A 26,019-nucleotide genomic window follows, 5' to 3' on the forward strand; every position below is an offset into this window, starting at 1 on the left:
CAAAAAAAATTCTTATTTTTACAGATGAATACAGGCAATGATCGAAGTACTATAAAAGTTTGATTTTTGACAAAAAAGTAGAATTTTGTGAAATTTTACACTTTTGATTAAGGAGGTGAGCGCCTTAACGAACTATATCATTAGGAAAAGTTCTTATAAAAAGTAACAAAGCTTAGATTAAAACTATTTTCACCTTACAATAGAAGAAACAAAAAATTACTACAATATATCAGAGACTGTTGACAATCAGTAACTATTTGAACCCCAAAAATACACGTTCAAATAATTAGTTCAATAAAATTGTATTAACAGATCCATTCCAAAGGAATTTTGATAATTTTGAAATTGAAGATTTCGCCTCAATCTGAATGAGAACTCAAAGTATGTTTAGAAGTTTTAATATTCAATGCAGGGTCTACCGCCGATTTCTTCAGCACATATTTTGTCCGAAAAAATCACATCCTTACCAGTATTCAGTTTTGGAAATGCATTTTCTGTATATGATTACAATAGAAGCTTTTAAGATAAGATTTTAGATTTGTTTATGACTTGTTAACCTACGACCCACCGAGTCGGCTCCGACGGCTATCTTGTCTACAGTAATAAATACAGTACAGAAGTTATGATACCGCTACTTAATTCATTTTGCGACAATTTAATTTTCAAACTACATAAAAATCAGTATATTACTATCTGTTCAAATTTGACCCAGACTGGTACATTTAGCTTGAAAGTCACCTTGTTAGCACCACAGAGATAGCAGAGCATCTCAACATTTCTTATGGATCGACTTAACAAATTTTGGTCACCGTTTTGGGTAAGAAATATAATATAGATACTGGACTCGTATCAAAATACCTGAATATTTTGCAAGATACGACATTGAGTATGGGCCGTAAAGGAGATAATAGACAACGTGGCTGAGTACATTCATCAAGCGCATCATTACTGGTGACGAGACATGGTTTTATGAACATAACGTCAAAACAATCTAAAACATAGCGCTTCGAAAATTAGCTGAAACCAAAAAAAATTAAACAATTCGCTGAAGGCACAGAAGGCTATAGCTGGCGATGCTTATAACTATTTTGAATGAAACATTTTTGAAACAACAAATACACAACTCAAAATACTTTACATCAAGCTTTCTGATGCAACGTATATCATTCAAATAAGAAACATAAATTAATGTATAAAAAGCAAGTGCGCCTTCTCAATACCCGACGTACTTTATCGAATGTAACTTTTAAACTAAAAAAAAATTACAAATTGCAAGAATGAACCACTTAAAACATTTCAAAATATTTTGTGCCTTAATTTTTATTGAATTTTGCGTTTTCTATTAAAAGGATCAATAACTCAAAATATGCTCAGTTGTAAAAGTAACGTTGTTAAAAAATTTTACTCTGGGTATTCCGAAAGAAATTTAAGTTTGCCAGCGAGTAATGGATTAATTTTACAAAAAATATCTTGCATGAAATAACTACTCAAATTAACGACAATAAAAATGTCATATAGCGACTTTTGAGAGCTAAAAACATATTTTTCAAATCATAGCTGACAAATCAAATGCTTATTAATTATATAAGGGAGAAGAAATATATGTAGGTGGTCGTGCCATCCTCAAACAGATGAGACGAGTTTCCTAAACAAATTATTTTATTATTATTTCTAAAATTTTCAATTTAACGATTTATATCATTCATGGGAAGACCTAGAGTGGCAGGCTAGCAAACCGCACATACTCGTACGTACATATAAAAAGTATTCATATATCTGCTTATAATTTATAAAAACGTTAATGTCATACGCCTTGTGACGCTTTATACCTGCAATATTTTTGTGTTGTTTTGTGTAGATAATCCGCCTTGGGAGTGAATATTTTGAAAACGTATAATCTTTCTAAATCACTTTGTTTATTTGTAGTTCACTCTTGTTGTTGTTTTTTTCAATATTGCTCAACAAATTACACAAACACACTAACACTATTCATTATTTTTCTATTCAAATATGCCGAGGAAACTTTTACACAGTTGAAAGAGTCGTCAAATATACACGAAAACATATTTCAGATACTTTTTGCAATCACACAAACAACATCTATCTCAAAAGCGACAAGAATTAATTTTTTTATTGAGTCTTCACTAACAAAAAATATACAAAAAATCGCCTAATGTCAAATTCCAAAATACTTTAAATATTTCGATCGCATCTACATCTACTTTAAGACCGATAAAGACACCGACAAACGCGCGCGTGCTAGAAATATGCGAAGAAGCTCGTTACTTAGCAGGTATTTGTTCATAGCGTACACACTTTCGCTTTCCGGCGTGCAATGGAAGGTATTTGATCGCGCACTCGCTGCACATGAATCGAGTAACGCTTGGAATTCACAAAAGATCAGCTAATTGTCGCGCTTCACATTTAATTGCGCAACGTTGTTACTATTGTTGATTGAATTGCGGCTAGAACGAATTTGAATGACAACGCGGATGCGACACTGGGCCGCTGTTAAATGATGACTCGCCAACTAACGTCAATGGGGGAATACACGTTTCCCTTGCACACTACACAGATGCTGCTGCCACCGTTTTCAGCGCGCAACGTCTTCAGATTTCGAATCAGCGCGAACTACACATTTAACATGCGCTGAGATACAAACAACACTGCCAGCGCCCAGCTGTTGACATTACCGCTAGACGCAGTGCGCGGACAGCGCCATGCCAAGTTGTGGCGGCGAAGCTGTAGCAGGAAAGAGCTAACTCTACTCTCTCATAAAATACGCGTTTTGTGAGCGCTGATTGGCGGAAAACCCGTTTCGCTTACAACACAAGCGCGTTGTTGCATGTGTTTGTGTAAAATAAGCCACGCCTACCGCGCTTATAATTCTCAATAATTGTGTAATATGGTGTAGGAATGCAGTTCTGGCGTTCATTTTGATGAAAGTTTGCTGCGGTGTTCACTGCAGGAGTGTGCGAGAGAGCAAGAGTATGCATATGTGTTTGCCTGTTGAAGAAGTAGAGCGCAATGTGTTGTTTGTAAAAGTAAGAAGGGTGTTGAAAGGGTGGTTTTTTTTGTTAATTATTGTTGTGTGCGGAAGAAAATGGCGTCGCTCAAATGCAAGCACATACATATCAAATCAAAAAGGAATGGACTGATACACCTTTACTGCTTGTTGGTGTGCGCTGGCGTTGTTGTTGTTGTTGTTCGTTGGCAACATAGTGCATCAGCAGAAAATCTTGTAAAGGTCACGAAGCTCAGGTGAACTGATGAGTATCTCGATTTGTTGTTGAAAAAGGGGAGGTTTATTGATACATGTAGATTTTGAAATAATTTTTTCTAAAAACTTTTCGCGAAGAGTTTTAAAATTTTAAAATGTTTATGCTCGATTACACAAAAGGTTGAATTAGAAAATTCAAGATATGGAGATCGGTGGAATACAAGTTTACTCGCTTAATATTAAAAATATGTTGAAAGAAAAAACTGCCCCCAGAAAGAAATTCTGCATTCGCCACTGAGATAATTTGACGAAATACGTTTGCATACATACATTTGTATGTATATAGGTTGATTAGAAGGTCGATTCAAAAGAGGAACACATCTGTAAATACTCCTAAGTAAAGGTCGCAGGCCATTAAGCGTTACCCAGGAGACACTGAGCGAAGGCGAAGCTAATTTACATCATATTTATATAAGTTAATTAGTCGATTTCGAAAACACTCAAACTGCCTTTACAGTGAAAAAGTTATTTACAGTGCAAGTGCTTTAGAAATAAGCTTTTATGCAATATTTCGAAATTTTTTATTGTACCGTTATCAAAGGGTTGACGGTTGCAAGTTCGACTTGGGAAAGGAGGTGGCTTGGATGGTTCGATTGCCTTCGACCAAGTGTCTCGAGAAGATAGAAAATGCAGCTCGCAATGCTCACTGAAAGGCCTTAAATTTCAACCGAAATGAGAAAAAATTACAGCAAACTTGTTTTTTATTGTAAGCGAAAGGAACCCCGTTCGAAATGTTTTCTAGATGCATAACGCACCGGTCAGAGGGGCTGAGCCCAAAAATAACCAACTTGCTGATTCTCTTGTAGAAAGTTATAAGAAGGCTGAATATCATGCCTCTTTTTGTGATGGACCACCTGTGGTGTGGCGAAAAAAGAAGAGGTTAGCCTTATGGGATGGCGACTTCTATGACTTTGACTTCTACTTTGTCAGATATTGAAATGTTTTCAGATTTCTAGAAATGTTGGATGCCGATCAAGAAGAATTGATATACAATATTTTAACCCGTGGCACTACATAATTATTCATTAATTATATTAATATAATATCAATCAAATATATATACATATGTACATATATAATTAATATAGACTTTTTTGTAAAAAATAATAAACAAAATTAAAAACTTGGTTATTTGAATGTTTCACATATAGTGGAATAAAAATCTTTTTCTTACATAACATAAAATTTTGCCATTTAACTTCATTCCATAGGCCTCGTGGTTTTGCCGGGAATCGTAATAAACCGCTTTTAAGCCTTAAAAATTGAAATACCCTGCACTCCCGACTCTCTTCGAGCTCAAATCGCCCGTAAATTATTTTTTATTTCATTTTTGTTATAATATTTTATCTTCGGTTTTCAATGAGTTTCATTCAACTATGATTTTGTTTTTGGTTTGAAAATTATCGAGTCTGGTCTATTATTTACATTCATATTTATAGTGTTATAATTTATATAACAGTTAAAAAAAATTATACTACGTTCAAAAATAATGTAATTTTATGTTACATGTAAAATAAATGTAATTTTTTTATTTCTATTATTTTAAACAATAATAATAAATATACCGCTATTTTCTAAAGATTATGATTGATCTGCAACTATCTGTTGCATTTTTGTGTCAGAAACGGTGCTTTTTTGAACGCATCCAAATATAAAATGGTCGGTTTTATTCTTTCGTATTCTCTTTTGGAATCTACAGAGAATATTTTAATGTAATTCCATTTTCCGCTTGCTTAAAGAAAACAACAACGATTTGTTTGTGAAGATGTCGTCTTTATTTCAGTCTTAACACCTATATAATTGAAATGTGGACACCTTTTACACTAAAGCGGTTAGACAACTTCTGGAGTAACTACATAATTAAGTAAATAGTTGGATAAAAAAAAATTAAATAAAAAAAAGAACAACCTTTAAAAAGATCAAATGGAAAATCTCGTTTCGAATGATCAAGGGTAGGATAATGATGTCACTAAGGAAACAGAGCAAACACAAAATTTATTTGAAACCCATTAGCAAAGTCCGCGTTGATTATTTCCCATTCAATTTTTGATTTTTGCGCATAAACATCAAACATTTAAGGCGTTAATCGTTTGGGATCACGTGGGAACATCGACGTTTTTCGAATATTGTCAAGCCCTAGATAGAGCATGACAACACGCTCCATGCCAATACCACCACCAGCATGCGGTGGGCAACCAAAACGGAACGATTCAATGTATGACGCAATCTTTGAGATATCTGTAATGAAAAGAATGATAGAGCAAACAATTAGTAAAGGAAATGCTGAAAGCGTCGCGCTTAAAAGCACTTACCGATCGCATGATGTTTTGCGCGTTCAATAAGGAAGTCGGGATCGTGTATACGCTGCGCACCAGAAAGTATCTCCTCGCCACGCATGAACATATCATAAGAGTTGGAATACATTGGGTTGTTGGGATCGGGCATCGTATAGAAAGGACGAATAGCCAGTGGAAATTTGTCCAATACATAAAAGTCGGTGTCATATTTTGCCTTAACAAGCCGGCCCAACAGCTTTTCGTTTGGTGTCGACAGATCTTCCTCATCACCGGTTTCAACGCCAGCTTCACGCAACATTTTTACACCTTCAGCAAATTCCAATATCAATGGCGGCTCCAAGAATTTGAATGCCTCCACTTTAAATTGCTGATTTACCGCCGCAATTTCCGCGCTATAATTATCACGCAAACCCTTAAAAATGCCAGTAAACGTATCAGCAATAGTGTGCAAGACCTCGTGGTAGTGATATTTGAATGCCATCTCCAAATCGAGACCGACGAATTCAGTCAAGTGGCGATGAGTGTTGGAGTCTTCTGCACGAAAAACTGCGCCGACAGTGAAAACTTTATCGAAATCAGCAGCAATAGCCATTTGCTTATATAATTGCGGTGATTGTGCCAAATAAGCCGAGTCTAGAATTGAAAGCAGTGTGGGTTAACTATGGTAGAATACGGAGTAAACGGATGTTTACCTTTGAAATAGCTAACGGTAAATACGTTTGCGCCACCTTCACTGGCAGCAGAAATAATTTTTGGAGTGTGAATCTCTGTAAAGCCTTTTGTAGTAAGAATATCGCGGAACAGACGACAAACGCCGGCTTCCAAACGGAAAATAGCTTGATTGGCCGGTGTACGCAAATCCAACACACGGTTGTCCAGACGTGTATCCTGGTTTACGCGAATATTCAAACTGTCGGTATCCTGGAAGATTGCATATTAGTGTCAGCATATAAATTACAAATATTTATTTGAACATACATCTGGATTTTCGGCGCGGGATGCATCTTCAATTTGTAACGGCAATTGCGGTTTGGCTTGTGAGACCACGAATAGTTGTTCAATACACAGTTCAATCGTTTGTTCAGTACAAGACTCGATTTTGTTGGGCACTGATACAACTTTGGCTTGCACATCGATAATACTTTCTCTGCTGACGCTGTTAGAAATATTTAATTATTAAAATTTTTTTGGAATATTTTGTGAATTACTAACTTACTTGCCGCTAAACTTCACCATTTGTTTGGAAATACGTTCTCCTACTGCCAAAATGCATTGTACGGTGCTGCTCTGCTGACGCAGCACTAAGAAACATTGCTTGCCCTTCGAACGGGATGTATGTACACGCCCGCGCACCCACACCAATTGGTCCCTATGCGCCGGCTGGCTCAATTCGTTCACTGACACAAATTTGCGATCTTCAAACTTATCTTTCGATTGAATAAGACCAGAAGAACCATATCGATCTGCTGACACATCAACGCTATCACCAGCTTCTTCACCATTGTTTGAGTTGGCTGCTTTATGTTCAGCTTTCTGATAACACAAAATAATAAGTTAGCTTTACATAAAATTTCTTTATTTATTTATAATTTATTATACCTTAGCAGCTTTCAATGCTTCTTTCGCTTGCTTCTTGGCTGCCTTTTTTGAAGTCGTCTCGCCTTCAAGTGCGCTCGCACCAGTCGCTACGTTTTCCTTATCAGCTACCATACTGAACTTTTTCTTTCGTCTAAAAATTGAAAAGCACAAAAATGACAACAAGATCATATAAAATATTCATGCAAGGCATAAAAACAACAAGTCAAACTACAGATAAACTATTTGTCACTTCATTCGTCACCGCAACTGGCTGTAAGCGCCAAAGTACCCCACAGTAAGTATAAATTTTTTCGGGGACGACGAGCGGGCGGCTACATTTCGTATTTGGTTTCGCTATTGCGTCATGTTTACAATTTAGTTTTTTGCAAATTAAACAATTTTCTATTTACACATAAATATTTGGCCTTAGCACGCTTTCAACACATTGCACAGAGAGCTTTCGTTTGCTTTCATTTAGGTTTTTTGTGTGTGATTTTTGATGCACAGCTGCAGCGCCGGTGCCTCATTCCCTTTCTCTTTCAGCTATATAAATCACATGGTACTTGCATCATTAGTTTTGCTAAACTAATTCGCTGTATATAATATACGATTCTTTGTGTTCAAATTGGAAAATTTGTGTTTTATTCACTGCTCACCCTTTTGATAAAGATTTATCTCAGTTTTATACGGAATTTGTGCTTAGAAACACACAAGTTGTAACACCACACACGTTTCACGTCCACTGCATTCCACAAAAGATTAAATTCAATTGTCATTGCGGTAGCAGCTGTGAAATGCGGACGTGTCAGCACAGGGTTGCATGAAAGAAAAACATATTAAATTGATCTTTTGATTGCGATATCTGATATAGTTACACCTTTATTCTTTTTATAATAATGCTAAAAATGTACACGGTAGTATTTAAAACTATTTGCGAACCCATAGACATATTTTAAATACTACTTTTTGCACACAATTTAAATACTTTTAAATATCGTATATGTGTCATCCTGTTTCAAAACATTCCTTACAAGTCTTGCCATATCCCACCAATTAAAATGTACATGTATTGCATAGTTTATTGTATTATAATATATATATATATATATACTCTCGCATTATGTTAATACAAATATACCAGTAATTTTTTTTGTTTGTTTTCTTTTTTATGGAAATAAACTCAAAAACATTACTTGCTTACTTACCACACTTGTTTAAAGTAATTTTTGTAAAATGTGTCGAATATATTTTTATTATAAAGAGAGAAAGAGAGACTTATATATATATATAAAGCTGATAAACTAAGGAAAATATTTTAAACCTTAAGTAATTTGTTTAAGCAAACTTCGTCTTCTCGAAAAACTAACTTTTATGTCAATAAATTTCTTGTTTTTTCGTGCTATTATAATGTTATTTGCTTTGAAATATTAATTTAACAGTGAACAAGTTTGAAATTTTCGAACATGCATATATACAAATATAGCTTACAACGAAATTGTACATACAATAATTAAATATTTAAACAATAGTGACTTTTTTTGGTTTTGATTGCTCATTTCAATATGTGAATGTGTGTTTACATATTGTTTTATATTCGTTTACATGTAAAAATTGCTTTTAATTTCTTTTATAATTATAAAATGTAATTATCTTTATTTTTACAACATTAGTCATTTAGGAACTGCAATTTCTTTTAGTAAGAAACGTATTACTTTCATATAGCTCTGACTAATTAAGATTTCTACTCAAAGATGACCATTTCCGATGCTACAATATCTGTTTCGTATCATCTTTTTGTTTCATGTAATAATTTAAATTTGCATTATTTGTTATCTTTCGCAACAAAATGGTTATCCCTTGCGCACATTAGTGAGTATCTTAAGGTACACTGATGATCGGTGGGCACTATTTTGATATATATATACATATATTCATAGATACATATGTATATATTGCACAACATTAGTTAGTTAAAGTTATTATCTGCCCATTATTGTAGGCTCATCTGCCATGGCTACCTCATCGTTAGGTGCCTTCGCACCCTTCTTTTTGCCCGAGTACCACATAAAGAGGAGACCACATACTAGATTCACTATAAAAGTGAACCATGCTAAGTAGACGCCATAGCCATATCTGAAAAAAAAATTATATGAAAAGGTTTTAATTTACTAAATTAAATATTAAATACAAAATTTGTAATAAGAAATGCATTTAAAAATATTAAAATAAAAATATTAATATACTAGTAGAAGAGAAACTAATATTTAGTACGTGGTAACACTAAGCGGGTAACTGGAGAACGGTATGGAATCGAAACGAGTAGGTAGGTTGGTTGCAGCAACCGGAAAACGAACTCGTACCGTTAATCGCGCGATTGTGAAAATAAATGTCAAAATTTTAAGCATCTAATTATAGCAACAATAAAAGAAAGCTTTTTTCCGTACAAAAATTTGAATACTTACGTAAGTTCAGCACCCTCGGGATAAGTGTAGAATAAGTGCTTCTTTGTATAATCAACTGATGATTTGAGCACCTGTATAACGACCACGGCAGTAGAGGCGGAAACCAAGTGAATACCACCAGCTAAACGCTTAAACATATAGCGCGGATTCTTAAAAGTGTAAAAAGAGAAAACCGAACCCAAACTCATAACGAACACGGTGATGCAGGCAAAAGAAGCCTGCGTGCGTATATAATCTGTCAAAAGAAAAACAAATAGTGTAAAGTAGCTGTTGTGAGACAAGCAAAACTGCGCGCTTGCTTACCCATCAGCTCCATATCGATGCCGGGGTCTTTGTTCAACGACTTGGGGTTACTGAACATGTCAATGTATTTGCAACGTTCTGGAAAAAATGTGATGGTAATTTTCACAAAATTATTTTCTTACATTATTTATGCGACTTGTGCTTACCATTCGGTTGATAAACATAACCGTTCGCTTCGCGACCACTACTTGGTGGTAGTGGTGGCACCAGCTGCAATATCACCTGATGGTCATCCAGTACAAATGCTGGTACGCCCAAATCACGCACATATGGCCAGAAAAGTTTCGGCACATATGGCTTGTCATTCCAACCCGCAAATATTGCTAATTGCGCCGCTTCTGGTATAACAAAATAATATGATGTCGAATTGACCTTGACATTTTGTAGGGCCGTTCCAAAAATTTTTCTTGACTTTATTTCGAGTACATTTAGCGGATCAATTGCGATCGGCTTAGCATTGATGGGTATGGTTTCGGCTTGTGTGGCTGTTGTATTTAATACAAGATCTTCAAAGATTTTTTTGAATGCCTTAAACTCTTCCTCGTCATTACGTACCCAATGCGCAAACATGCGTCGTCTAGCGGACTCTGTGAAATTTTTCATTGGTATCTCCACTATTTCCTCGCTAAATTCACGCACAAACTCAAGTGCTGATGCATTCAATTTGGCATCGATTAACGTTGTAGGGTTCACATAAGCAATGGAGGTGAAATTGCGCACCACATTGGCGGCAGGCAAAGCGTTAGGTGTTTTAGTATGCCGGCAATGCACCCACAAACCGGAGTGTGAGTCCATAAAAAATCGACGTGTCTCAGGTATGAATATGCCTATTGAAGTAAAATATAAATATATTGCAAAAATTAATTAAGACTATGCCTATAAAATATATCAATTCAAAAACAATTTTCGTTTGAATTTTTCAATTATAAATCTGGTATTAAATTGTAATTGGGATTCACATTATTTTATTCATTCCGGTATTTGTGAATAAAAATTTATTAAACATTTTCCAATTCGGTATTTGGGATAAGAAATTATTTTTAATTACGATTTTTGGGAATACAAGTAAAAAGATTTTTCTTTTTTGGTTTAATTAAAAAAATCATGAAAAATCCAGATATTGAATAGGTGGCAAGTACGCGAAAACATATAAATTAAATTCAACATTTAAAAATCGTTTATTTCTCCTCGAACTCTTCGCTACTGATTCGAAAATAAATAATATTAAATTGCTTCCTGTTAACTTTTTTTCAAACATTCTAAAATATGACCATACGTAAATCAAACAATAAATTAAAACAAAAATCAGTATCTTTGCCTAATTGGATATGCTTAGCGGATATACGAGTACAAAGAAGCTAAGGCATCTAATATCTAATAGGTAATTACAAGAGCTGAACAAGAAGACTCGTGCTAAAGGCGGAACGATAGTACGTTCTGGCGGATGTGTAAACTAGTGGCGAATTGCTGCCATAAAACGCAGTTGCTACATATAAACATTCTTTCAAAAATAGGAAAAAAGTGATAAAAGTTCTGAAGTGCGAACAAATAGCTCATAAAATTGTGAATATTGCTCTGCGCAGCCTGTCTCTGATCATTAGCGGCATCTTCGAGCCAAATTGCTTCCTACTTTTAAAGAAAATAATAACAAAAAATAAAAAAATTACAAATCAAAAGTATTCGAAATAACATTGTCACTTAAAATATTTTCGAATTTGTTATCGCCAAAGTTTGTATTTGGTGTGTATGTGCTTCGGTGTGCAAAATTCGCTTGCTATTTAATGGCCAAATGTTATACTATATTTTCTTGGTGATGGAAAATCGAAATGTGTCTAACAAAATATATATAAATATTCAATTGGTCGCTGATATTAGTCTTACCTTTTCCCCCGGTTATAATAACCCAATGATCTGTCGAAATGGCAACAATCCACATGATGAGCGACACCACCATCAACACGCTACAACCGAACAGCACACGACGCTGAAACATGTACGCTGCCATAAGTGGCTTGCGTTCCTCCTCGCGTCCAAGTGTTGAGCTGGAGACATCTCGTATCATTTCGCTGGTGTTTGGTTGGTCCTTGCTATGGTACTGTTATTGATAGCAGCGAGGCGCTCAAGGCACAAAAAGCGCTATGGCTCTGTGTCGTGTCTTTATCTGCTTGATTGTTAATGCTTCGGATTTAGTTTCTAACCCTCAGGGCGTATAAGCAACTTTGTGCCCCAGCCGCTTATACAAAGTGTAAGCGCCAGTTTTGTTTACTTAAAAATGAATGAAAAAGATTTTTGATTATAGCTACGGAGATCATACCAAGTAATTAGGGAATAAATATAGCAAATTAATATTTTATACATTCGGGCAGAGCAAAACCAAATACTTATACATACATATGTATGAACATACACATGTCTGCCAGAGAAAATTTGACAGCTTACTCGAAAAATATGTGGCTATAATTTGTTTTTGCAAAATTTTTATTTTCGATTCATATTTTAAACTTAATATAATATTTTATAAATATTTATAAAATGATCGAATATAACATATTTTGTATACTACAGACAAGTTTTTTGGAATAATTCCTATTTTCGGTATACGGTCTTTGCGTAATTAAACATTATACTAAATGTATGCTACATCTTATATGCTCATGGCTCTTATTGTAACCTGAAATTTTGCAGACATCTTTTTGCGCCCAAGAAGCTGTTCTTTTGTCGGACCACAATAGTCTATAGCTGTCATACAAACTGAGCGATCAATCGAAAAAAAGTTCCATACAATACCTTTTTTATTTCACAAGGTATCTTCATACATATCTTGACATAGTTTATTGTTCAAGGCAACGATACACCATTCCGAATACTTGTATGTTCAAATCGAACCACTATAGTATATAGTCGCTACCATTGAAAGTGACCGTTGGTCCGTTACGTTTTCAGATATAGTTATGCTCGTACAAATAATTGCAATAAAAATGCACCTGTTGTTAGGTCATAACAACAACAGGCCTTCAAAAGCTTTTAGATGAAGCCGCTTAGGTTGTGAAAATTACGAGTTTTTATTAAAATAATTAAGATTAAAAATAAGGCATGTTTAATCATGAAAAATAATAAGAAACTTTTATATTAGAAATTGATAATCAACAAAATTTCTTCAACTATTTCATCCATTTCCTCTATTGTTGAAGTCCAATATATTTTCTATTATAAATAATAAAAACTATACAATTGAACGAATTCTGTTAGCTATCTGCGAAACAAATTGCCGGCCAAAGCGTTTTGTTTCAACAACTTTTATGTGTTTTAAATTATTTTTTCGAAAATTAAATTTAAATTTCTATTTTAATAAAACTGGTAACAGTTCCACGGTTCGTCAAACACGAGCACAGGCATTGCTGTCACCGCTGGCATATTGACGTTGAGTTATGTGCACGCATCATTGCCAAATATGTGTGCGTGGGCGTGTCAAGGTGTGCGTGCAAGCGCGCAAAATTTAACAACTGTTTGGATTAAGATGCGCAAGTGGTTGTTTCTTTAGCTCAAATACATACATACATATATGCATGTGTGGCTGTTTGCAGAAGTACACACTTTGCGCTGCCAAAATAGTTGTCTGCCAAAATGTCAAAATTGCGTGCGACTAATTTATAAGAATGCTTGTTGGTAGATTGGCGTCAACGTTTTAGTTTTCATTTTTCATTTTCGATTTAAAATCTTATTTTTTACTCTTTTGCGTCCTACTTTTTGTTGTTACTACATATATTTACTAAATAATTAACAAATAATTGTTGTTGTTGTGCATGTACGCTTAGCGTTTTATGTGAATATGCTCACGTCGTTAAATCGCATTTAAACAAACAAAAGCTTCATTACCAGAAGTCGAAGCAAAAATCGAAATAGGAAATGTGATTTTCCCGTATGAAATGTGCGATAGTTGGTCCATATGTGCATGTATGTATGTATGTATTTACGCGTATGGTATACCTTGAAATTGAAGCTGGAATGAAAATGCCTACAAATAGATCACTCATCTGAACAAACTGTTAGCTATTTTTAAGTAGCCCAGTGGGAAATACTTTTACATAGTATACATACATATGTATTGGATGTATGTATAAAGGTGCCAACTATTTCACAGCTGGTATGATGCCCAAGGTCGATTAACTCTAGTTTTTCCTAACAAGAAAGTGATATTTTAACATTTGAATGCCCTAGAGTTGTCAGCTACCCGATTTTGGTTAAAACATAGAAATCTTAGAGTAGTTCAAACTTGATAAAGTCTAGATCAGTTTATAGCTCTAGAAAAAAAAACTTCTTAGTAGTTTGTTTAGGTTCTCCAACATATTTGTATAAATCTGATCCTTTTCTCAATTGTGTGAGTCACATGACTTCGATGAAGCTTAAAAAGTCAGACAAATAACGGTAAATTTATTATTTTTTGTGTCCGCATAATTTAAGATTGATTTCTATCTAGGTTTTCCTACTTTGTAATCATTAAGTATATTATTATACTTGTATGTATGTAAATATATAGATAAAATAATTATTTTGCTTTTAATTTTAAATTTACTTCATTTGCAGATTTTTTATTTCTGTTCGAGGAAGAGTTTGTGATTTGTGAAGTAGGTTTGTATATAAATTTCATTCATTAAATATGTGGTCATTATTAAGAAATGTTGTTATTTTTCAGTATTTTAAGTGCGTGTGGGCAGATCGGTTAATTAAAAAATAAATAAATAAATAATAAAAAAAAGCAAAATTATACACAAAAAAAAAAAAAATGGCAGTTAATAAATATTTAAGTATTCTAATATAAATAATAATAAAAATGTGATAAATGTGAAGAAATGAGAAAGAAAAATATGAATATGTCAATTCGGGAATACACAAAAAAAAATAAACAAGTAATTAATAAAAAAAATAAGGCAAATTAAAAAAAATTAAAGAGAAAAATGCTGGCTATAAACAAGTTAAGTATTCTAAATTAAATTGTATTTAAAAAGTAATAAAAATGCTATTAATGTAAAAACATAAAAGTGCAAAAAAAAGTTATTAAAAAGATGTGCTAAGGAAAAGAAAAGAAAAAAAAAAGAATTATGTGAAAAAATTGATATAAAAATATAAAATCGAAAAAAATTTGCAAAATGCAATTATTATAATATAATATTAGTATATTACAAAAGAAAAAAAAATTTAATTTTCATATATTATAATATGGGATATATTTAGAAATTAACACAGCAAAAATATTATCGGCTTCTGTTTCAAGAGTTAGAGAATTTTATTCTGCTATATCTAGCAGAAAGTTTAAAATGATTTTTTTTTTCAGTTAATGAATTTGCCAATTTGTATTTTTTATATTTTTTGCCTTTATCATCTTATTGTTTCGTTAAATATTTCGGAATATAATAAGCATATATTGCAGGCAGCATACCGGAAATAATATGTATGTTAATTGTAAAAGGCGTTATCAAAAAAAAAAATATGCTTCAGTCTCAATTGCTTCCAAATTACATATGCACATACATACATACAAATCAAAAATTTTAATTTTTTTTTAGTAATTGTGCACAAATCAGTTTTTATACACATATTATATTTAGTTTACCTTAACTGCAGTGTTTTTTTTATACCTTTGTTCTTTTCAAAAAATTTAATAATTAATTCGATAAAAATCCTGATAAAATCCAAAATAAAGATAAAATCCAAATCCAAATATAAAATAGTCAAAATTATCATTTATAAATTTTAAAATTAAATAATAGCAAGTGAAACAGTGTGATTGAAATAACTTCGGGGTCGCACCTTAGCTCCAAGATTTTAATCGAAATCGTTTAATTTGCTGTTAAAAGTTGATAATTTCTATTACCAAAGTGCGAGAGTTGCGGTGCATAGGTGAGTAACTCTAAGTTATAGTTTAATTTTTTTGTTTAATAATTTACAATGGCTTTTTGCGATTCCTAAAAACCTACCCAAGATTACTTTTGATTAAATAGGTATACTGTAATTTTACCACTGGGTTAATTTGCATATCCATGCGTGGACAAGTATTCTAAAAAAAGTTTACATTTGTGTACATATACATGTATATTCATAAGTTATGCGCGTACTTACATAGAAATATATAGCGGTATAGCACGCATGGTAATTATTTAAACAAACGAGTTCATCACGGAAATGCCAAAAAGAAATTCTAAAAAATATATTTTTTTTTTAAATTAAAGTAATAATTCTTTCATATTACTCAAGGATAAGCACGTGTAAAATGCTAACATATTCGCATGTGTATACATACGTGCACATACAAGCTAAATTTCCATGTTACCGCTATTCATGTGTACATTTGCATACTCTTCGCTCTCAATTCGCTCTGAGCTCCGCGCTTGGCCTTCAAGAAATGCTTGCAATATTCCTGTTGCATTTAACACAAATTTTGAGTGTTGCTAATATGTATGTATGTATGTGTGTGTATTTACAGAAGTAGTTTTCTTGTTTTTTACTTCTATGCACAATAATTATTGCTTTGGACACGCATATACAAACATGCCTAAAATAGATGTAGATATGTGTGTACATGTGTATATACATATATTATATATTGCTTAGTTTTGTTTGGTTTAATTTGTCTGGCACTTGGCATTTTACTACTTGACTCGAAAGTCTTTCATTTGCCACTTGCGGCGAGCTTCTTGGCTGCTGCTAATGTCTTCGCACCAAGTGTTGTTGTTGGTGTCTTTGTTGTATTAGTACATTTCATTGTTTTGTATTTCAAGTAATTTTAAGAATTAAATATATAATAAGTATATAATATATTATTTATTGGTGCGCGTGTAGGTGTGTGTTTTTGTGCTCTTGTCTTTAGTGGGATTTTCCCATTTGTTTTGAGTGATTTTTTGTTTTCAATTTGAAGAGCTGCTGATAATTTTATTTCTGTTTAAATCAATAATATTATGTTCAATGCGAAAAAGTTAATATACGGTATATATTTGTACATATGTATATTTGTATATTGTACAGTTTGTTTTGTTTAGCAATAAAATAAAAAAGGAAGTATAATATGACAAAATAACAACAATAAAATGTAAACAGAAACTAAATGAATTAAATAAATAGTAATAAAATAAAAGAAATAAAAATATGTTTAACTTGCTCGAAACAAAATGTAAAATATATTTGAATAATGTGGAAATTCTTATAATATAAAATACAGTTTTCTCGTCATTGTTGTATGAATATGATATCGTGTTTATTGCTTATTCTAAACTTTGTTGCCTTTAGTTTAGTTCACTGTATTGAAATTTTACTAAAACTATACCTTGAACTGAAAAGATTAGCTAGAAGTGACTTCACTGGAACCTATTGGTATAATCTGGATATGGGAAACGAACTCGAACTGAAAAACATAAAAGACAAAACAAATAATTTCGTGGAAGACTATCCTTAACTCGATTTTCTTCAAAAGTAAAAAAATTATAAAATTTTAAACAATAAAATTTTCAAATAATCTCAACTACAAAATCTAACAGACATGCTGACCAGAGTTCATTCTGATAATGGACTCTCTCGACAGACAATGTCAGAAAATAAAAACATATTTAGGATTTGGAGAGATAACTTCTCGAATTACCTCGTTAACGTACGAGGTATCGAAAAACAACACGTAGGTACCGACATCAACAAAATACTTTAAGTTATTTGAAAATGTTCTAAGGTGAAACGCTCTATTTTTTAATTTGGGAAATGACCTTACATATATGTAGATGTCAAAAATTATTTTTACTTACATCAATATATGATGAAACACAAATGTGAAGGCAACATTTTTCCTCATTAACAACAACATTAGACAAAAAACTGATTTCTAAACATTCCATTCCACACATTTGTGGGCGAGTCTGGTGCGTCGTCAACATCGTTTAACGAAGACCGATTGACATGTTTCGATATACGCATGGACGAAGGTAAATATGTATGTATATATGTATGTACAAGTATATAGGCAAATTTTTTTTCGCTAAAACGTACTTATTGCCGATCATTTATTATTGTCAATAATAAATCTTCAGTACAGATTTAGGCATAATACAAGATACATAAGGCTGAGCCAAATGTTAATCTATATACAGAATAAAAAGTGTTTCTTGCGAGTTAGTATTTTTAGCTAAATTTTAAAATGTGTCGGTGAGCTTTGAAAGTTTTCCATTTAAATAACTGATAAAAAATGTTTTTTCATTTAAAATACCATAACTTTTGAACCTCATAGTATAATTTTTTACATCAAGGATTCTTGTAGAGCATAACATTTTCTAAAGAATATACCTCAGAGGGATTTTCGCATTAAAAATTCCTGTATTTAAAAGCTTTGAAAAGTGAACGAATCAAATATTTAAATATATTTTTATCAGATTTAAGAAAAATGAGCTTTAACAGTGTTCCTATATCGCCAGAATTATTTTTATCATTATTTAGTATTTACCAACGTACTCTATAAGGGTTAAGGTGTCGACGCTCTCTGTCACTTTGTAAAACATCTTTTTGTTTAACGGAATTTACGTCTTCGAAATTTATGCATATTTTTTCGAAATATTTTGTATAATTTTTTGTGCAAAAATAAATAAGAATAAATTTAATAAAGAAAATAATAAATTAGCAGGTTTTCGCAAGCGTTCGCCAGCATACACAGCACATCTTTGTAGCGTAGCAGCGACACACATACATACATACATGCACACAATGTAATCGGCAGCGCTAATGGGCTGCAGAAATATTTTGAAATGCGCAACACAAATAGGTGCTTTTCTCATAGAGATTGTCATAAAATACATACAGTTAAACACTTATATGCATATGTCATTATGCTTGTGTGTTGGGGTTTATTGTCATTTTGGAATACTTGACATTTTTCGCGACCAACACTGGCACAGCTTCGTGAACATACATATGTATATCGCACAGACTTGAAGATCTTTCGCTGTGGCATTTTTATTGTTGTTTAAAATATTAAGTATTTAAAAATATTTTGAAACTTGAGTGATATACATAACATGAACAAAAATGACATTTGTAAAAACATAAATTTGAAAAGTGTAACAACGAGCTGGCAAAGTGACTTTGGGGCTTTCACACATTTTAAAGTACTGCCAAACTGTTTATTATTTAAATATAAACGTTTTAAATAGAATAATATATAAGGTGGAATTTGAATTCGGCCCATGGTTGGATTTCAAAGATTTTTAAAACCGAATCAAGTTCTTGTTTGAAAAACTCTTTTATTTGACAATTTATCTTCACGAAATTTAGCATAGAATATTATTCAAGACAACATTATAGTTTTCGAGTCAATTTTTCAGATCGGACCACTATAGGATATAGCTGCCGTATAAACTGAACGATCAGAATCAAGTTCTTGTATGAACCCCCAAATTATAATAATAATAATCCCCCGGGATTAAAATAAAATACCGGATTAAAAAAAAATGTTTAATCCCATATACGAAATAAAAAACTAAAAATTATTTTTTTTTTCAAATGAATTTTTAATTTGGTTTTTGGGATCTCGGATTAAAATTTTTATTTTTTATTTCAAGCATATAATTAAGAATTAAAAAAATTACATGCTTTTGAATTAACATTTTTTTGCATTCAATTAAATCAAAAATTAATATTTTCAATTTTTAATCCCAAGCATCTTGGATTAAATATTGAAAATTTAATTATATATTTGAGTGATTTATTGCTATATAGTGTATGGAATTTTTTATCACAAAACAATACTGAGTTTATTTTTATAGTTCATTTACGAAGTAACCTCTTTTTTTATTTTTTTCGAAAAACTTTCAAAATTTTTAAAATTGCTTTAAAATTACTGTTGTACTTCGTAATATGTTTGAGCCGAAAGTGTGATGTTTGGAGGGTTTGTGGAATTGTTAATATTAATTATTTTATGTACTAACACTAACTGAATATATGATGAACAACTAACAGACCTAACATAGGTACTAAGTAGTTAAATTTTCAAAATTATATATGCACTAAAGCGCTACTTGAAATCACAACTCTGGCATCAAGCTCAAATGGTCACTCATACGCCCCGCACAACACTCATACGCCATGTAGCCTACATAATAAATGAAGAGTAGTTGTTTATTTTGAGATTTGTCGCCTCGTAGGCATTTTCATTGTGTCAATTTCGTTTAGTTGTGTTTATTCGATTGTTACTTATGTTTTTGGGTTTACTTTTTTTTCGCCTTATTTCCCATATCGCCTTCTGTTTTTAGCTGGCTGTGTTTTCGATTTCACATATTCATTGTCAGACTGATCGCGAAAGTCTTAGCAACTACTACAGACAAAGTTAGCAGGCAGCTTACAGCTCAAATGAATTATGCAACTGCGCTGTCAACAGGGTAATATAATAACACAAATCGAGCACATTATAAATAATTAAACGTTGTATATCTTTTCTTAGTAGCTGACAGCTAAATATTACCTGCTGTGTCGCACATAAAATACGACGTTCAATTCAGCAACAACCAAATGTTCGTACGTGAAGCAAATTTATTTATAAATAATTTTTGTATTAATTTATAAAATTTTTAGAAATTCATTTGGAAATAATTGTTGTATTTTTTTAAATTTTATTACTTTCTTTAATTTTTATTTATTTGCAAAGAAGTTGTATTAATATGGAAACTTTATATATTTTTTACTTTGATGTGATTAGCATACAATCTTCTGTAATGTTTCTTTAAATTTCAATGCACGTTTACTGCTTTATACTTTTCCAATTAAATATCTTTAAAAAAACACTTGTGGCTATATATTTCGATAAGTAGACTTTTCGTTATAATTACACATTACGCACTTTCACACTATAAAATCAGTAATTCATCAAGATTTTTTCGCTACTGTTTACTTTATTAGCACATTGAATTAGCTGAAAGTGTTTGGGACCCGCACTTTCCGGGTATGGGGGGCACCGCAAGCAACCCGCTCGCTTCTAACAACGATAACAAGAGTTCGTCCGATCGGTCAATCAGTCATTCGCACACTGATGCGACCGTTTTCTTGGTGACTGGCGAATGCTCATATAGCTGCCTGGCTGCCTGCTTGCCTTTTTCGCCTACTTGCTGTATTAGCAGCTCACTTGCCACTTGGTTTGTGCGCGCGTGTATGTGTGTGTGCTAGCTGCCTGGCTGCGAGCTGATCTGAGTAGGCGACAAGTAATCATTCTTCATTATATTTCTGTTGTGCTACTCTGTGCCGTCGCGGCACATTGTTTAGCTGTTGATTCTTCTTTGTTTGCCTGCAGACCGCAAGCGCTGAGCGAGTGCGCCCAAGGAGCGCCAGTAAAAAAAACAACGCTTGCTCCCTGTTTGCACATCAAAAATGTAAATGAATTGAACGTACTTCTAAAGAAGTTGTTGAAGTTGCACTGGTCTTTGAAGCATGTTGCTGATTGAGCGCCGCGAGCTGGTGAACAATCCAATCCAACAAGTTTCTCTCTTCTCAATGGCTCTTTGCCATTGTATTTATGTTTTTAGATACATATGTACCTATGTGTGTATATCAACATGCAAATAACGACAGTAAGGCAGCAAGGCAACTCATCTCGCCCGCCTGCTCTGCGAGCGGGCCAACAAACAACTAACCACAGACCGCAATCAACGGGCCAACAAACAGTCAACAGTCAGGCAATTGTTTTGCCGTTATTCATGTGCTCTGCTTGCTCCGCTCATGTGAGTTTATAATTTCTGCGCTCTTTGTCATGTATAGCTAGTATAAACACATGCTTTACATAGAGTTTCTTTGGCAACTTCAGCGCCTGTTGATTTTTTACCAACCGACCACCCCGGAAATTCGCCCAGTCGCTCTACATGCTGTTCTCATTACAACTGAAGCCGAAAAAATACACACACACATTGATATAAATATGTATATACTATATAACGGCAGCTTCCTTTTTTCATTGCGTGCTTAAATAAATGGCTCCGTTTGCTTTCGACGTCATCAATGAACATACCCGTTTGCAGCCCCATTGAAGATGTCAGTGGCCCGAACGTGCTTTCTACACTCACTTTCATGTACATAGAATTTTCACCCACAACGCCGCTCTCACTTAAACCAACACCATCATTAAACCATTGAAGCAATACAATAGCAATAACAACAGCGTGGCACGCATACATCGTTATTCCGCTAAAAAATAAATATGAAACGGAAGCATTAAGCTCGCAAATGCTGAAGTATCACAGCGTGTAGCAGTCAATGTACAGCAAATAAGTTTTTCGTTGTGCATTTGGCAATAATGTAAACAGCTCACGTTTTCCCCCAACGTAGCAATCAGCGATAACGACGCAGGCATGGTCTGGCCCCACGTGTTGCCTCTCGAAGTGCCCGCGTGCTTACTATCCACTTTTGGCTGGTGTTAAATGAAATTGAAATTTCTATAAAAATATCATACGCAATATCACATACAAAGTTCTATATAGTATACATATAAAGATTTAGGCCCTTGTTGGTGCCTTTCAATTGTTACAAATTTTAAAATATTTATAATTTAGAGAAAAACAATTTTTATAGTTAGCAATGATTTTCATTTCAAAGAATCATTTCCAAAGACAGTTAAGTCTACGTTACAGAAAAACTCAGATTATAGGTTTCCGGTATGTTATAGCACACTCACTGCAACAATAGCAATACAATTTAAGGTACACACCTAGCGTGAAATTAAAAAAAGGTTTTTTTTTATTAAAAAATCGATATCTCAAATAGTTTTGGAGTTACAGCCTTCTAAAGTATAGCCGCTCAGTTTAATCTGTACATTTTCCAAATTGCGTGAGTGATTATTGGGAGACAAATCGTTTCGATCACTATCAAATTTTTTCTGCATTTTCTGTATATATATATGTGTGTAGTTCTCCATACAATGAGCCACAAGTTTTTTTTTCTGAACATAAAATGAACTTTGGCAGGCCAAAAATTACCAAAGTTTTGTGTGAGTTTCAACTTTTTATTTTTAAAAACTGTCATTTTGTTAATTGTTGATATTTTTTCAACAGTAGATGATTGTTTGAACACTATCTTTTAGTCGAGATGTTTTTTTTTTTTTTGGGTTAAACCATGGAGAAGACCGCAATCATTGCAAGGTAGAGGACCTTTGTTTAGCGCCGACGGAGATCGCGTTTAGCTCGGAAAGGAATAATTTTTTCATTTTACTGTGTATTCTTAAAATGTTTTGGGTAGTTATCATGGACACTACTAAGTAATAAATAAATTTTAATTACTTCTTTTTCAATGAAATCACTTTTTAAAATTTTCTTCAAACAATCGAGTCGCAGCCTTGTGTGTACCTGATCTACTACCTGCACTATAATAATGCCAAAAATACCGGCACACTAACAACAGAATGCCCACTGAGGAGAATGTGTCCAAAACAACAGGTTTGACAACGTTCACAAAAATATTTTGCTAAATTATAAATAAATTATTTGTTGTTGTAACACATTGTTGCATGACATGTCGACAGTTTCGCTAATTTTGTTAAATGACCTACAAATCTGGTACAGCATAAATAAAGAACGCTGGCAATTTATTTTGTCAAAATAATTTCATTCGAGAAAATAAGTGAAAGTGAAAGAAGTGAAGAAAATACACAAGTTTACATACATACTCGTACATATGTATGTGGTGTAAGCTTACATGCTACTCGTACATATGTATGTACCTGTATATGTGTTACCTGTGCTCGATTCGTGTCTACGGCGTCGGTCGCACTACATAAGTGGCCTACATGTAGGCGTTGCTGGTGACAAACATTTACATTTATATATATAACATTATATAGATAGAGAGGAAAGTGATTCGAGAATTGGCTTGCATGGCGATACGTTGCAAAGAGAGAGGGTTTCATATAACTTATGTGCCAATTTGTATAAATGATTTCGAAAATTGGCTGCCAATCGAGAATCGAAGCACTTATTTATTGTACATTAATCACACAACAACAGAAGTAAATTTTAATCAAAGCTATTGAAGTAGATTGGCAGATTTCGTGATGCGCTGCTGGAAGTACATAGTTAATCAACATTTTTTTGTAATTTATTTTTCATTCGCAGCAATTGGTTGATACAAGTACCATTTTTTTGATATTTCTGCTGTGAGAAGTTTTATGGTGGTAACATAGGAGCCGTCATTTCGGATTGAAAGCACCGATAAATGTTTTTTTGTTATTAAAAAAATTCTAATAACGTTTATTCGAAAAATTATATATACTCGTATTATATTATATAATTATTTAAACCCAAAGATAGATTTAAAAAACTGTAAGACATTTGTTCTGCTTAGTTGAAATAAGGGGTTCAACTGGGCTAAGAAACAAGAGAGTTAGTGTAGAATATAGAGTTGTATTGAACTATTTTAATAATCGCACCTGATTCCATTCTTTAGAGATTTACCAAACAAAAATTTACACCTAGTCGAAAGCCTGAATACAAGGCCGATTTTTTGAAGAAACTAATCCATCAATTTTGTTTTAAATTTTAACGAAATATTTACTCATATTTTAAAAATACACAATAAAAAAAAGTAAATATTTTTCACATTGAAAAATGACAAGTAAAATATCAATTCCATTAAATATGACATTTTATTAATATATTATTTTCCCTCAATTCTTTAACCGGCTGCTTGAAAATAATAGTTTTGACAAATTGCGACATCAAAAAATATTTGTGCGACAGGTGTCGGCAACGTAACACCACAATACTGCTGTGATCAGCATCACCCCCACCACTACCACCGTTATGTACCGTCATGGGAAAATTCTGAAAATCATTTTGATATTTTGTAGCATTTCGACGCTGGTGCTTGCTTTGATTATATCGCTACATTATTTTTGCGTATTTTATTATTTTGGCATCTGCCGCATGTTGGCCCATGTGAGTGTGCCACATAGGCGCTCTATGTATACGTAAATACCGCTGTGTGAATTGTCAAGTCGTTCACAAAAGTAGATATATCAAATAGCCGGGTGCGCCAATTAAAGTTCATTAAACGGTATTCGAAAATGATTCGCGTTTTTCAAAAATTATTTTAAAAGATTTCGAAATTAAAGCAAAAGTATGGAAAGAATTTCAAAATCACGTTGTGCTCTATTTTTATGACTTAATTATTGTTGATTTCTTATTTTTGCGCATTGTTGTTGTGCTAACAGGCGTTGCTGCGGGCTGTGGTCATGCTTAAGCTCCGAAATACAAACTTATGTAGATATGGTTGTGTATAGAAGTCCCAATAAGTGAACAACTACCGCACTGAAGCAGTAGTTACCATACTGGTGCAATAATGAATATATTTGGATTAGTTTATAACTAGTTCGATAACTTGAACAGGGTATATATGGAAAATTTCTATATTTGAGAAGATATAAACACGAACTTTGGCATTGATTGTTATCCAAGGCAAAGCAACAATCTCCGAACAAATTATTTAGATCGGACCATTATATTATATAGCTGCCATACAAACTAACTGATCGAAATTAAGTTAAATATATAAATTTTATACTTCCATATATTTGAGTCTCACCTCTTCTCGCTTTTCTAGATCAATTCCTGCGCATTTATTTGAAGAGACATTGCAGCACTAAGCAAGTTAACTAGTTGGCAAGCATATTTCTATGGTCATGGTTATTTGTATACGTACATATTATATATTTAAAGCTATGTGGGTGCTTTATCAATTGGTAGTTTTGCTTGTCATCTACTCATTCTCTTTCTCTTTTGAGAAATTTGCAGAAGTTAATATGCTTTGAGTTATTGCCGCATAAATATATGTATGTATGTGTGTTCGAAGTAAGAAAAATACTTTGTTGTAGTGTTTTTATGCCAAATCATAATCGTTTACATTAAAGAATAATCCAGTCGAATTACATCGGAGCACTTTTCGCCATTAATGCGATCTCTTCTTTTGTTTGGGGAAGCACCAATATATGTAATATATATATAAACAATATAAATACTTTTGATTTAGACGCGTTTGATTGTATAACCATAAACAATTTTGTTAAATTACTCATGGGGGCAACACCTGCATTGAGCTG

At 33.0% G+C, this 26,019-nt stretch overlaps 3 protein-coding genes across 4 annotated transcripts in view; all 3 read right to left on the reverse strand.

Annotated features, from left to right (window-relative positions):
- Positions 1-2,662, reverse strand: part of vg (transcription factor vestigial) — a 30,390-nt gene extending 27,728 nt beyond the window's left edge. Inside the window, exon 1 of one of the 2 annotated variants that reach the window (XM_036370211.2) lies at positions 1,830-2,662. The gene's annotated coding sequence lies outside the window, so the exon portion shown is untranslated. The remainder of the gene's footprint in view (positions 1-1,829) is intronic. The other variant, XM_014239559.3, reaches the window with a different exon arrangement.
- A 2,370-nt stretch (positions 2,663-5,032) lies between these two features.
- AspRS (aspartyl-tRNA synthetase) lies at positions 5,033-7,927 on the reverse strand. The gene is made up of 7 exons (XM_014239550.3): positions 7,812-7,927; positions 7,177-7,306; positions 6,794-7,110; positions 6,556-6,733; positions 6,270-6,498; positions 5,593-6,210; positions 5,033-5,518 (listed from the first exon to the last, which is right to left on the reverse strand). The coding sequence occupies exons 2-7, from the start codon at positions 7,285-7,287 to the stop codon at positions 5,355-5,357; spliced, it is 1,617 nt and encodes a 538-aa protein (XP_014095025.2). The 5' UTR covers positions 7,288-7,306; positions 7,812-7,927; the 3' UTR covers positions 5,033-5,354.
- Positions 7,928-8,375: 448 nt separating this feature from the next.
- On the reverse strand, positions 8,376-21,745 carry LOC106620899 (uncharacterized). Its single transcript, XM_014239556.3, has 6 exons — positions 20,410-21,745; positions 11,802-12,185; positions 10,067-10,747; positions 9,921-9,998; positions 9,618-9,852; positions 8,376-9,288 (listed from the first exon to the last, which is right to left on the reverse strand). The coding sequence occupies exons 2-6, from the start codon at positions 11,980-11,982 to the stop codon at positions 9,135-9,137; spliced, it is 1,329 nt and encodes a 442-aa protein (XP_014095031.1). The 5' UTR covers positions 11,983-12,185; positions 20,410-21,745; the 3' UTR covers positions 8,376-9,134.
- Positions 21,746-26,019: the final 4,274 nt, after the last annotated feature.

Source organism: Bactrocera oleae, chromosome 4 (genome assembly GCF_042242935.1).
Source record: "Bactrocera oleae isolate idBacOlea1 chromosome 4, idBacOlea1, whole genome shotgun sequence".
In the NCBI taxonomy this organism is placed as follows: Eukaryota; Metazoa; Arthropoda; class Insecta; order Diptera; family Tephritidae; genus Bactrocera; species Bactrocera oleae.

What these genes read in the sequence shown, in the direction of transcription:
- AspRS (XM_014239550.3), bottom strand. Translation starts at nt 7,287, where the DNA reads ATGGTAGCTGATAAGGAAAACGTAGCGACTGGTGCGAGCGCACTTGAA. An exon ending in TACCGTTAGCTATTTCAAAG is followed by an intron (nt 6,211 to 6,269) that starts GTAAACATCCGT and finishes TTTCAATTCTAG; the next exon opens with ACTCGGCTTATTTGGCACAA. An exon ending in CGCAAAACATCATGCGATCG is followed by an intron (nt 5,519 to 5,592) that starts GTAAGTGCTTTT and finishes TTTTCATTACAG; the next exon opens with ATATCTCAAAGATTGCGTCA.
- LOC106620899 (XM_014239556.3), bottom strand. Translation starts at nt 11,982, where the DNA reads ATGATACGAGATGTCTCCAGCTCAACACTTGGACGCGAGGAGGAACGC. An exon ending in TTATGTTTATCAACCGAATG is followed by an intron (nt 9,999 to 10,066) that starts GTAAGCACAAGT and finishes CATTTTTTCCAG; the next exon opens with AACGTTGCAAATACATTGAC. An exon ending in CATCGATATGGAGCTGATGG is followed by an intron (nt 9,853 to 9,920) that starts GTAAGCAAGCGC and finishes TTCTTTTGACAG; the next exon opens with ATTATATACGCACGCAGGCT.